General features: G+C 38.2%; 1 protein-coding gene across 1 annotated transcript in view; it reads right to left on the bottom strand.

Moving 5' to 3' along the window:
* The window catches only part of LOC144374850 (uncharacterized), a 29,958-nt gene extending 16,494 nt beyond the window's left edge, over positions 1-13,464 (bottom strand). The window contains exons 1-5 of the mRNA XM_078037617.1: positions 12,945-13,464; positions 12,341-12,850; positions 1,595-1,749; positions 1,098-1,140; positions 640-784 (exon numbers count right to left, since the gene is read on the bottom strand). Of these exons, the coding sequence (XP_077893743.1) occupies positions 663-784; positions 1,098-1,140; positions 1,595-1,749; positions 12,341-12,850; positions 12,945-13,464 (1,350 nt within the window). The 3' untranslated portion in view covers positions 640-662. The remainder of the gene's footprint in view (positions 1-639; positions 785-1,097; positions 1,141-1,594; positions 1,750-12,340; positions 12,851-12,944) is intronic.
* Between the last annotated feature and the right edge of the window lie 330 nt (positions 13,465-13,794).

The following is a 13,794-nucleotide window of genomic DNA, read 5'->3' as shown; positions in this document are numbered from 1 at the left end:
GATTACTTTCTCATATATACAAATTCACTGAATTTTATGCTTATATTACAAGCTATCTGACAAAAACATTCAGTTCTTTTCTCCACTCTAGGTAACATAAATAAGGAGTTTATTAAATGGACCAAACCATATATCCTCTCTCTCTCAGTTCTATACCACTGACATTTATAAAAGTATTTTAATTTTTCCTGACTTAACTTCAAGTCTACCATCTAATACTATTCAGAATTATTTCATTATAATGTTATAAATTTTCTTTCATATTCAAATTCCAAGAATTTACTTTTCTACCTGTTAAACAAAAGCAAAACTGAACAGCATATAGGAATGAAGAGTAAGCCAAGTGTGGTGGCATATGCCTAAAATCCTAGCTATTCCAGATGGTGAGGCAGGAGGATTTCAAGTTTAAGGCCAGCTTAAAGTTTGTTTAGCTAGACTGCATCTCAAAATAAAATTTTTAAAAAAGGGTTTAAGGTGTAGCTTGTCAAGCACGGGGAAGACCCTGAGTTCAACCCACAGTAACACCACAAAAAAAAAAGAAGAATGAGGTATAACCCTTCCATTGTATTTGACATTCCTTAGCACTGTGCAACATGCTTATCACCACTCATCCAAAATGAATAACATATAGTGACTTACATGGTCTCCACACAGGGATGTAATCATGATATTACAGAACTGTGCTGATGTTGAAAAAGAAGTGGCCAGAAGATATATATTTTAATGGCATCACAGTAATCTTGCAGGACAGAAAGTGGTTTACTACACCATATATTGCAGATGTCTTAATTAAAATAAAAAAAGTTTAAAATTAATATTTGTGCCCTGATTTTTAATGAATCAACACTGCTATACAGAAAAGGTAAAAATGGATATGAGAAGACAAGAAATGAATTAAGGTTTTAAACTGCTAGATGTTAAGAATATTTAAGTGTTGGCTAAAACTCAATTTACAAAGAAAGATTTTGGGTTCCAGGAAAAAAAAATAGTAAGAATCTATTTTTAAGAAGACAAATCTGATTTGTTGATATGACTAGATAAATCACCTCCATTTGTGGTCCATCAATAAATTAACGTTAATATGTCAACATGCTCACCTAAATATTTCTCGCTTTGGGCATAATCTTTATACTTCATAGCCTAAAAAAAAAAAAAAAGAAAATTATTTCGATTTGCAACTGGTAAAATACACAAGTATACCTTTTGACTTTCAATCAATGGATTAGCAGAACTAAACTGAAAAACATCTAATGTACATTTACTTATATGCTTTGAATATATCTGTAGCCAGTGAGTCTTAATTTAAGGCCTTTTTCATGTTTCCTGAGTTTCTTTCTACAACTCTATTCAAGAGTTTTTCTAATTCTCAGAAAGCCACCTAATGCCTTCACTTATTCTCTGAAATCTATTCTTATTGTTGAGGCACAGCTTATTTCTTTTGAATAATAACCTCTTCAAAAGCATGTGTTCCTTCTTATAAAAACCCATAGCCACACACACACATACACACACAAAATCTTTACTCAAATGCCCTAAATCAGAAAGCCTTTAGGATATACCATGTTAAAAACAAAAATTTAACAAACCTACTTACCACTCCATCACAGTAAAGCTGAGTCACACGAACATAGTTATCCGTCGTATATTCAGGAGCAAAGACACAATCATCTTCGTAAGGGCTATCTTCCAACAATGCACAATCCACCACAGTGAAGTCTCCATCAGTAAAATTGTCCATGGCACACAATCCTAAGGAAATAACATAATCCAATTCAGTAATTAAATCATTTGAGATGACATGAGCAGCATTCTTCCTGGCTTCTATAGTATAACTGAAAAATACTAAAAACCTATGCTTAAGGAACTCCAATCAGAACACTGATTTTTGTCCCCATTCTGTGATTCTCCCCCATTCTCTCCCAATAGTTTTATCTGCTTCTTCCTTTCCTCAGGCTCAGATATTCACCATCACTACTCTGAACTTATCTGTTTACATGTATCCCTTAGATGGAAGATAAGGGCACTGTTATTTACTTTGTATGTGCCTAGCATTCAGTAAGCCTCAAATGACTGCTCAAAATAGAAAGGCATCTTCCCACTGCTGCACTTACTCCACCTGCTTTTACTGCATCCCATGTTTTACCATACATGAAATGCTACATTCTCAATTTCCTGGCCTGAACTAAATCCTTAGCACTGAGAAACAGTTTCCTATCAGTGTTCATACTCTGCTATGTGTCTCTCATCATCTCTCCATCTTGGGGAAAGGGACAGGACCAGAGTGGTCCAGGGTGAGTCTTTCAAATCTCTTCCAGACATTCAGACATGAATGGATGTCCAAATCCAGACATGCCATCTTGTAACTACACCTTCTTCTAATAGTCTCCTAACCACCACAACACAGAGCACTGCTAGACTACAAAGGAGGAAAAAAAAAAACCTCACATTACCAAGACACATGTTTTAAAAATATTTATTTCAATGGGGGAAAAGGGAAACTAGGGCCAGAGTTTTAGACTAAGATTTTGTGTTTTTTCCCCCTGAAAAAAAAAGTTCAATAATGAGGATTTTTAGAGCTCTGAGAGAACAGCTACACTAAATATCACTGAAAAATTCATTTTACTACTTCTAACTCTTGCCCAAATAAAGGCTTTCTTTTTCTACCATCACCAGCACCAAGATTAACACCATTTCTTACACCTTTTCACTTTCACTATTATCCCATTATGATTAGAACTAGTAAAGCTTATTTTTTTCCTAAGCAAGACCACCATCAATCTTTGAAATATTTCTTTAATAAATCCTTCTTATTATATCCAATTTAGTGTATTAAAACCTTGCAATATCTAAAGTGAAGAACAATAACAGGCTTCCTAGCAAACTCTATACAATGTGTCAAAATACTGCACTAAGTGCTTTACAAGCCATCATCTCATTCTCATAACAATTCTTAGTAGCCCCACATGCCAACATCTCCACTATAAAAATGGGAAAAAGTCTCAGTAAAATTAAGGTCCTTGGTGACCTTATCCACCATACACAGGGCTTAAAACAGCACTTTCTGAACTTTATTTGCATAGCTTCACCATGATTGTTGCCATTTCCATATATCACATGTATTTTTACTAATATTTTCCTTTCATTGTACTCACTTGGCCTAAGTGATAATGTCCATGATGTCATAGGTTTGATCCACAAGTTATGTTTTTTCATACACATAAAATCCTAACTATTAAAAAAATTCAGGTGCTTATCCAGGTACTATTTAAAATTATCTCATATGGTACTGTAGGAAAACAATGGCTTCCAAACTGCCAAATGCTAAAATCCCAAATCCTTCTCTTAACTTCTAGACCCTCTGTGCCAATTGCTATTGGATCTTAACCAATATGTCCCATAAGCCCCTCAGTAATTTTCAGTAAGTTGAAAAACAAATAACTTTTTCCTCAAAAAAAAGCAAATGAAACCAAGTTCTTTTCTCTTTCTATATGCTATTTATCAGTTAATTGCTCTACATGCCACATGTTTACTCAAACCAAAAATCTGGGGGTCAATCTAGACTTCCTGTTTTCCTCAACATTTCTATCCAACTGACCACTAAATCCTCAATTTCTTCTTCCCCAAGATCTAAATTTAGCACACATATACCTCTTCATGTCCAGTGCCACTGCCTTAATTGTATCTTTACCTTTATTCCTCTCAAAAATGCATAAATGATCTCCTAACTGTGGTTTACTGTCAAACCTGGTATCCTCTAAAACACTGATCATATAATATTACAGCAGAAAATCATTCAACAGCTTTCCTTCATTATCAGAATAAAGTCCAACCACCTTACTATAAGCATAGATTTCATGTGATCCTATTCCTGTTTCTATCTCCAGTCACTTTGTGATATATAACATGGAAGCTAGTCATACCCAACTGCTCATCATTCCTAAACTCTGTGACCACCTAGTGCCTACCAATCCTTGACACTCAATTCTATGAAGCATTTTCCACAGTACCAAGTTTATTTTTGCACTTCTACTCTACAAGCCTAGAGCACCCTGCCCACTCCTGACACAGTTCTTACACTGTTTGATCACCACAGGTTCATCTCTGTAAGGTCACTACGGGGCCAGAGGATACACTGTGCAGTCTGCTTGCCACCTATACTATTATTTATTTAATTAATATCTCCCTTCAGAAAAACCCAGCCTTTTAAACAAATTTATTTTAATAGAAAATTGATAACATACAACAAAAGTTTTCTAATACAAGCTAAATATATTACTAAAATTAATCTTAAAATACACTTCTGATCACATCAGTTATGATGAACTAGATTCTGAAGGACACTACCAATGCAAGAAAAGCAGATCTTGGATTTTTAAAAAATACTTTTAAGTAATTTCAGCTCACGGAAATACATTTCAGGAGACCCTCTCCCCCCAAAAAGCAGCAAACGTTTAGACAGGAACTTGGCAACCAAAAGCAGTAAGAAGTAGAAAAGCAGATCTTGGATTTTAAAAAAATACTTTTAAGTACTTTCTGCTCACAGAAATATATTTCAGGAGACTCTCAGGACAGTGAACCCTAGACCAGAAGCAAAATGTCAGAACTGAAAAGTGGGTCAAATTAAACTCCTGTCTCCCAACCAGAGCTAATACAAATGCTTTCAGAAAGAAAAGTAACTTCCAGTTAGGCTCTCAAGACTCTCACAAATTTCTACCAAATAGATCTTTAGAGTTTATAATAGGGGATCACCAAGCACTGGAAATAACAAGCCACCATGAGGGGTAGACAACAGATGGGGAAAAAAGCAATAAATTTGGATCCCCTAAGGATAGAAACATTGAGATTTCCAGACACAGTCTGTGAACAACTACAAAAATGAGCAAGTAACATGAGACTACAATAAATGACTGTATATATGAAAAATAACCAAGCTAAACTTTGAGAAATTAAAAATATAATTGTTAAAAGTGAAAAAATGGGGGATTAGAGAGAAAATTAGGCACACCTAAGAGAAAAATGGCAAACTAGACGATAAGAAGGATGAAATTACCCAGCACTAAAAATTTTATTAAGGAGAAATAAGATGAAAAGTAGGATGGGGGAAGAGTAAGTGATCTAGAAACAGTTACACATACATATAGCCAGTTAAAACTCCAAAAGGGGAGAACAGTCCAAATAAAAAAGAGGCAATATTTAAAGAATACAAGGCTCCAGAATCTTCTAGATCTCATGAAAGACAATATTCAGAATGAACATCCAGTATCCAAAATACAATAAAAAATTAATTTCCATCTAAACTTAGAAATGAAATGATATAAATCAAAGACAAAATCCAATGCAGCTATAAGAAAAAGATATTTTCTTCAAAAAAAGCATAAATAAAACTAGCAGCAGACTTTGTATAATATTTTCACCACATTCTCTTAAGAAAAGGGTTAAAAATAGTTTTAAATAAAAACTGAGTTGACCACCAATCAAGAGTTTTGAACTAAAGGAACTTCTAATCCTACCAATTAAAAGACACTGATTGTCTGATGGGCCTGAAAGATAAGACCAGCAATATGAAAAAAAGTAAAAATCAAATGAAAAGCACATTCTAGATAAATTACCACCAAAGACTCTAAGTCAAAAAAAGCAAAATTAGGAATAGAGAGGATCATAACAGAGTAGATATGTTAAGAGAAAATATTAAGCTTGTATGCAGCTAATATAAGTACCTCAAAATACATAAAAACAAAAACTATTAGAAGTATAAAAAGTCTATTAGAAGGTAACAGAAGATTCCAACATACTCTTCTCAATTAATGATAAAAACTAATAAAGACTGAACAACACAATTTCTTATCTTTAATGATTACAGAAAAATTATAGAATTCACTATGGACAAGGTCATAAAAATAAGAATGAAATAACAACAAGAACACATTCGCTAACAACACAGGTGAAAAAAAAATTAATGTAGATACACCTGAAAATTAAAACAATGAAAAAGTTAATGCAGATACATTTGAAAAGATAAAACATGCCAGGTGCGGTGGCACATGCCTGTAATCCCAGTGGCTGGGAAAGATAAGGCAGCAGGATAGTGAGTTCAAGGCCAGCCTCAGCAATTTATCGAAGCCCTAAGCAACTCAGAAACAGACTGTTTCTAAATAAAATATAAAAAATGGCTGGGGATGTGGCTCAGTAGTTAAGCCCTTTGGGTTCAATCCCCAGTACCAAGACAAAACAAACAAACAAACAGAAAGCATTTCTAAATAGTAAGCCAAAAAAATTAAAATTGAAATTTTTATAAGAACTTAATTTCTGAAAATTAATAAAAGCATTAGAAACTTAGATGAAGAAAATAATGAATTTCAAGAAAATTTATAGCATTACATGCTTATACTAGGAAAAAATAGCTAAAATTGATGTTAAAACTTGCAATTTAAGTTAGAAAAAGAAAAGAAAGGGAAGGAAATCATAAATAAAAGAGGGAAATCAGCATGCACAAGGTCCTGGGTTGAATCCCTAGCACCCGCCTTGCCCCGTAAAAAGTTAGTCTTTTGTGAAGATTAATAAAACAGACAAACTTTGGCAATAATGAAAGAGAGAAATAGAGACAGAGAGAGAAGTCAGACATAAATAATATTCAAAATGAGAAAAGGGAACATCCAAATAAAGAAAAGATGGAAAGGGATATTAAAATATTATTAACTTGATGCCAATAAACTTTAAACATGCTAATGAAAGGACAAATTTCTAAAACTAAAATAAATAGAGAACCTGAACACTCCTACTACCATTCAACTGCTAATGACTACTCAGCTTCCACAAAGAAAATACTAAATTTAAGTCATTTTCAAATAGGTTTCACTAATTTTTTTTAAGAAACAAATCAGACCAATCCAAACTCTCCCAGACAACTGAAAAAAGAGGAACTACTTGCTAATTCAATATATAAGTTCAGTATAAAGTAATACCAGAATCAGGTAGTCAATAAAGAAAAAGAGAATTCTATTTATAAAATGATTCAAAAACTCTGAAGAAAATATTAGCAAATTCAATCCAGGAGTTCATAAACAGATAATCCATCAATACCAGTTTGGATTTATCTCAAGAATAAAGAATTTTCAAACCCATAAATTGTAATTCATTATATTTATAACAATTACAGGGGGGAAAAAGGAAAAAAAAAACGAGATATTTCTCAACAGATGCAGAAAAACATGACAAAATGCAGATTTCCTGGACACATTCAAAGATGTCTACAAAAGCTCAGACAAAATGTTATTCTTTATGGGAGAACACTCTCTTTAAAATTGGGAATAAGATCTGTAAGCCCATTATAATGACTCACTTCTAATGAATAATCATAATCACCTCCATTGAACATAGATCTAAAAGTGTGCTAGAACATTAAAAAATAAAAGAGCAAATAACTGTCACCATTTGCAAATGATATAATTATTCACATAAAACAAGGAATTCCAGGAAATATATTAGAAATATTAGAAGTTTATCAAGTGGATAACTAAAAAGCAATATTAAAAACATTAAATTGCTACTTACTAATAATTGTCAGAAAATAGATTGTTGGGGCTGTAGTTGTGGCTCATTGGTAGAGCGTTTGCCTAGCATGTGCGAGGAGGCACCGGGTTCGATCCTTGGCACCACATAAAAATGAATAAATAAAAATAAAGGTATAAAAATGTTTTAACTGTTAAAATTTTAAAAAATAGATTCTTAAACACTGGCACTTATAATACCAACAACAATTTAAAACATTGGATCAGCATTTAAAAAGTGAATAATCTCTATAAAGAAAATTATAAAACTGTATTAAAAGACACTGAAAACCTAAATAAATAAAAATACTATATTCTCAAAATCCTCAGGGTTTTAATTCTCCCCAGAACTTACTCAATGAATTTCAATTAAGTCCCAAAAGGTTTTTCATGTCTCATGTAACAAATTGATCCTTTAAAGAATCCAAATGTCCAAAAACAGCTGAGACTCAAGTCCTCCCCAGATATCAAAATTCTGGTAAAATGATAGCATTATTGATTAAGACCGTGTGAGTATCAACACAGAAAAAGATTGCAAATGATTCACAACAGGTGACAAGTGATGCAGAAAGGCAAACCAGAAACAGACCCATCATGCACACAGAAGACAAACATAAAAGAAATAGTACAGCAGATCACTAATGACTGAGGGGCTGGAACCACATGAAGGGATAAAATGAATGTGAATCACTAACACCATTCCAAAAAAGGAAAAATAAATTTCAGATGGATTATGAATTTAAATGTGAAAAGTGTCATTTTAAAACTTCTAGAAAGAAACACTTGAGAATGTCTTTATAAACCCAGAACAAGAAAGGTTTTCAGTTACAGAACATTAAAATTAAGAAAGAGTGAATGAAATATACCATGAAGAGTAAAAAGACTGGCCAAAAACTGGAAGAAGACATTTACAATATATATAATCAATAAAAGACCTGTTACCAGTTTTATAAGACAACTCAATAGGAAAAAAATGGATAAAAAGACATGACCAGGTATTTCATAAAAGGAAAATATAAATGGTTCATAAATATATGAAGAGATGTTCAATCTCAATAATCAAACAAATGCAAATTAAAACCACAACGATGTATTGTACATACCCATTCCAGTGGCAAATATTAGGACATCTAACATAAGTATTGGAGAGGATACACATCAACTTACACACTGCTGATGAAAATATCTAAGTTGGAAAATCTTTTGGCCAAAATATAAACTGGTACAACCACTTAAAACCCTGAAATCATTCGTAAAGTTGAATATTTACACACCCTTTGACCCAGCAATTCCACTTCTAGCAAACAGCTTACATTTACTATTTTTCTTTTCCCTCTCATAAACCACCAAAAATTCTTTTGAAAAAAATCACTCACATTTTACAACAACATCTAAAAAATTCTGGCATCAAGCTTAAATAATTGCAAATGATGAATTTATAGAGTAGTATAGTAGCATTTAAAACTAAAATGAATGTTTCTTTTAAATGCATAATTATTAATAACAATACAGTTAATCAAAATAGCTACATATACTGATAATTAAATAGAAAAGTGAAATTTTATTGGACATGCATCTCTTGAAATAATGGAGAGATGTTGCCTGAATTAAAGATGGCTTTCCCCAATGCTATACACTGTATACCAAACAGTGCTATACACTGTAAACCAAATTACCTCTTTGGTTTCCAGAGTTTTCCTAGTTGGGGCTATTCCCTAGTTCTTCTTTGTAGGTATGTGGTTTGTGTTATGTAAAACACTACTGTGATGAAAGGGAAGGTGTGAAAGTTGAACCAGCAGGACTCTATTATTGGCCTCAGGCATACAGTTTCAAGAAAGATCACATACGGAATTTAATGATCTAGAAATTCATTAACATCTCCTGTTCCCATATACTACTTGGAAAATCATATACCCCAGGATGAAAATTAAAAGAAATTCTTTCAACTCTGTATATACAAGACTCTTCAAAGTAACAAAACCTCAACAACCAGAACACCCACCAATAGGAGAATGCATAAGCTGTGTTATATTCACCTGTGGAATATTACATAGCAGTAAAAATTAAAGACTTACATCCATTCTCAATATCAGTGACCCTTAGAAATGTAACATTGGATGAAATAAACATGTTCCCAAAGACTACAGTACCCAGTAATTCCTTTCTTTCTTTTTCTCCAAACACAGAAAACATACAATACATTGTTGAGGGATATTTACAAATCTGATAAAAATTATTTTTTAAATGCAAAGAATAACACACAATTCAAGATAATCACCTTTTGGGTGAACACATTCAATATTGGTTATTTTGATTCTTGGATTAACTCTGGTCGATTCACAGATGTTCATTTTATTGTTTTGCTTCACAGCTTGCATATGTTACACATTTTCAATATATCAAAATAAAGAAAGGATTTTTAAAACATTAAAATAAAGAGAAAAGATTTTTAAAACATTCATCTTATAAAAAATGCTTTAATTAATTCCCCTCACCTGCCACTTGAGAGATACATATAACATATCATGGAAATCCTATCTTTACATCAACCATCGCAATATTAGGTACATAATAAATGTTCATTGAAATTAATTTTGAGGATCAAATGCATTAAAGATTGAGCTAATTAGCTTGAGCCAGGAACTCATATGTTGACACAGGGCTAAGGCAAAAGCCTAGATGACTGCAAGCAAATGCAACAGCAAGCTAGTCATAAGGAAGCTGGTCAGTAAAGAAAAGACAAAAAAATGTAGTATAATGACATACTGTTAGCAAGGATATGAGGAAATGGGTGTTTTCACTCAATACCAACAATGAAAATTGGTAAAACCGCTTTGAGAGCTTCTGTAATATCTGTTTAAATTGAAGATGCACATACTTCTACCCAGCAAATCTACTACACAGACATACTTCCTAGAGAAACTTCCAAATGTGTGCACAGCACACAGGTACAAAGATATTTATTGCAGGACTGTTTTTAAAGAGTCAAAAACTGGAAACAACTTCATAGTCCATCAATAGGGGAATGTATAAATTATGGTATATTCATACAATGTAATTCTATACCAGGAATTAAAATGAATTCACCAAAGATTATTCATAACTGATCATTCAATTTATTCATATAGAAATCTCTAAATGTGATACTGGGTGAAAAAAGCAAGTTGCAAAAAAACACACGTAGTTTAATATCATTAGTTTAAAATCCAACAACACAATGTATGTTTGTAGATTCATCGTGAGCAAAGTATAAAATATGCAAAGAAATGATTTACACAAACCTAAACACAGTGGCTAATTCTAGGTAAGGAGGGGGAGGAACTGAAAGTACCTCCACAATCTTTTAATTTTATTTTTTTACAAAAAAGATTTGAAGTAAATCTGGCAAAATAATTACATCTGTAAAATCTAAATCATCTATTAGATCTCCATTTATATTCAAAATGCTCCACAAATTGAAAGAATGGAAAAGTAGTCAAGAATAGGAAATTGCCGCAGAACAGAGACACACCAAGCACAGCCCTTGAGTGCAAAGCATGAACGAATAATAGTAGTAGTAGGTGGGTCCCTAATGGGTTTGAAGTTTCTTTTCCCATATATCCTTATAATAAATTCCACTATCCTGATGATAAAATACAAATTTCTTTCAACAAAAGGTGTCCTAACTAGGACTGTAATCATAAGCAAACTGTGATTTTACTCCTCCCAAGGAGAGGAATTAAGATTTCTACCTCGTTTCCCTCACCGTTGGGCAGAACAGAAAGACATTTATGTGAACGTCATAAAACACTGTAAACCAGTAAATATCATGGAGAACGTCCAGGGATAGCTACTATGCATTTGCCGGCTGGCAGGGGCACATATTTTGGAAGGAGCTGGCATCTTAAGGGCGTTCGGAATCTAGGGCGCCTCTAGAAAAGGAACAACTCACTGGTACCATCCCATTCACCCATGTCTCTGATCAATTTTTCCCCCTAATAGGTCTCCCTATTCTGTCCCCAGAACAGTATGGCTCCACTGGCCAAAATGATGTCGCAGACACTGCAGAGCAGGTGGCCACCAGACCCTTGGATGCCCTCCCCCTTCGCGTTGGCGTTCTGGGGAAGGAGGAGGCTCAGCGAAGGAGCCGCGGAGCGGGAGCGCTGGGGCGGCGTCCCCCTCCCTGGTCAATCCCCTGCGCACGGGGCGGCTCTGGACTGGCAGCCCTTCTCCGCACACAAGTGTCTAGAACGCGGAGAACCCAGACATGCAAGGGCCCGAGCGCGCGCTCACGAACACTCGCAAACGCATCCCCGCACACGAGATCACGCGACAGGCCCTATGCCGAACCCACGCGAAGACGCACACTTTCACGGGGGATGCGCCAGGCGAGGGTCGAGACCGCAGCAGGAACGGCCACGGCGCGCTGGGGACGCGCGCCCCAGAGGGAACAGTGACAAAAGGGGAGCCACCCACCGAGGCGGTGAGTGCCCACGCCGCCTCCGAGAAAACTGGCCACCTACACAAAGGGGACCAGGAGGAGACCCACGGGCTCGTGCATGCGCGCCTAGCAGGTGTCACCCACGCACGAACCAAGACCGGGGCGCGGGGCTGCAGGGGGGTACGCACACAGTGGCCGCCCCCACGTCGCACAGGCACCCTAGGCCCAAGCTCGCGAAGGGGGCGGACAAAGGGGACACACCCACCGGGACAGACAAACGGCCACACCCCCCAGGGCCGGGCACCGGCCCACGCACACACAGCAGGCACCTCTGCAAGGGATGGCGGGGCGACGCGCACACACCCACACTCACCACACACCCACGGAGGGGGTGTGGAGGGCCCAGCTCCTGGGGCATCTCGACTGTGACGGGACAAGGTGACACATCCGGGAGCCCTGCCACGCGCTGGCTGTGCACTCACGAGGGCCCGCAGCCCGCGATCCTCGGACTCGGGCGGCCGCCGCCTATGGCCCACCACATCAGCCGGTTGGCGGGCGGTAGCAGGCAGCAGCGCAGGCTGCAGGCGCGTCACGTGGGCTGGCAGTGCACATGCGCAGTCTCGCTGCACCGCCCACCCTTCTGCGGCCGCCAGCCGGGCGGCCCCCACGCTCCTGAGCTCCTGCACACCTCCCACGTGGGGGCTTCTCCCTGCACTCAGGTACCCGCCCCAGAGGCCTCCGCGGCCTCGCTCGCCCCGCGCGGTGTCCCTTCCTGGTGCCTGCGCTCCCCCGCCCGCGCAGCCTGTCTGAGGTGGGCCTCTTCCCGCAGGCCGGCGGGGCGGAGCGCGGCGGGCGAGCCTCCCGGCCACGGGCGCCGGCCATGCTCATCACGCTGTGCTACCTGTACCTGTGGGCGCGCTGGGGGCGCCAGCTTGCCGCGCTCCTGCGCACCACAGTGCAGCGGCTGCACGCCTCACGCTGCTCCTTCACCTTCTGCGGCGGAGCGGTGCGGCCCTGCGGTTCCTGCGTGTGCCTGAGCCGTGGAGGCCGTGTCTTCTGCATCTGGCGAGAGCCAGGTGGGCGGGCGCGGGGCGGGGCCAGAAGCGCCATCGGCTTCGCGGGAGACCCCGCTGAGCCTGGCGGGGGGAACCCGGCCTCCCTGCAGCGCTCCGCATGGTGGGCGGCCTCTGGGGGACCTGAGCGCGGCAGGAGGCTGTCCCTGCCAGGGCCAGGACATGTCCCATGCGCTCTGCATCTTCTCAGCAGCCCACTCTGAATCTTCAGCGCTTCGGCTGACGCTTGGTCTTTGTTTCTGGGCCTGGTTCTTGGGATGGTGGCCACTGTCCAGCTGGCCCAGTCACCTACAGTGGCGTGGGCCTGCCTTGTAATCGCTGTAAAAAACGCGCCCTTGCTGTGACAAGGGACAGTGATTCTTTCCGGGCAGCTGTTTGGGAAATGGACTTCACAGTGCATTTCTAAGCAAATTGCCATTGGCATCGCAATAACTACCGCTGAGAAGAGTTTTTGCTTTTAGAAAAACTTCTTCCGTCTGGAAAGTTGGGTCACTTTCAGCAATAAAATGAGATTTTAAAAAGTTATTTAAACGTAGGTGAAATCACAACACCCATGAGAGAATCAAAATCTTGTCTCAGTGTTGAACATTCTGTTGTGCCTGTGCTTAGGTGTGGAATGAAATTGTACCGGTAGCAAATAAAGGACACCCTAAGTTAAAAAATATAGTATACACACTGAACGGGTTCTCTCAGTTCTTCCTAGGAATGTACAAAACGAGTACCACCCAAGTACCACCTGGACCCAAGGGGGGAA

Source organism: Ictidomys tridecemlineatus, unplaced genomic scaffold (genome assembly GCF_052094955.1).
Source record: "Ictidomys tridecemlineatus isolate mIctTri1 unplaced genomic scaffold, mIctTri1.hap1 Scaffold_91, whole genome shotgun sequence".
Lineage (NCBI taxonomy): Eukaryota > Metazoa > Chordata > Mammalia > Rodentia > Sciuridae > Ictidomys > Ictidomys tridecemlineatus.
The sequence above is the reverse complement of the archived record's forward strand: the minus strand, read 5'-3'. Positions and strand labels throughout refer to the sequence as shown.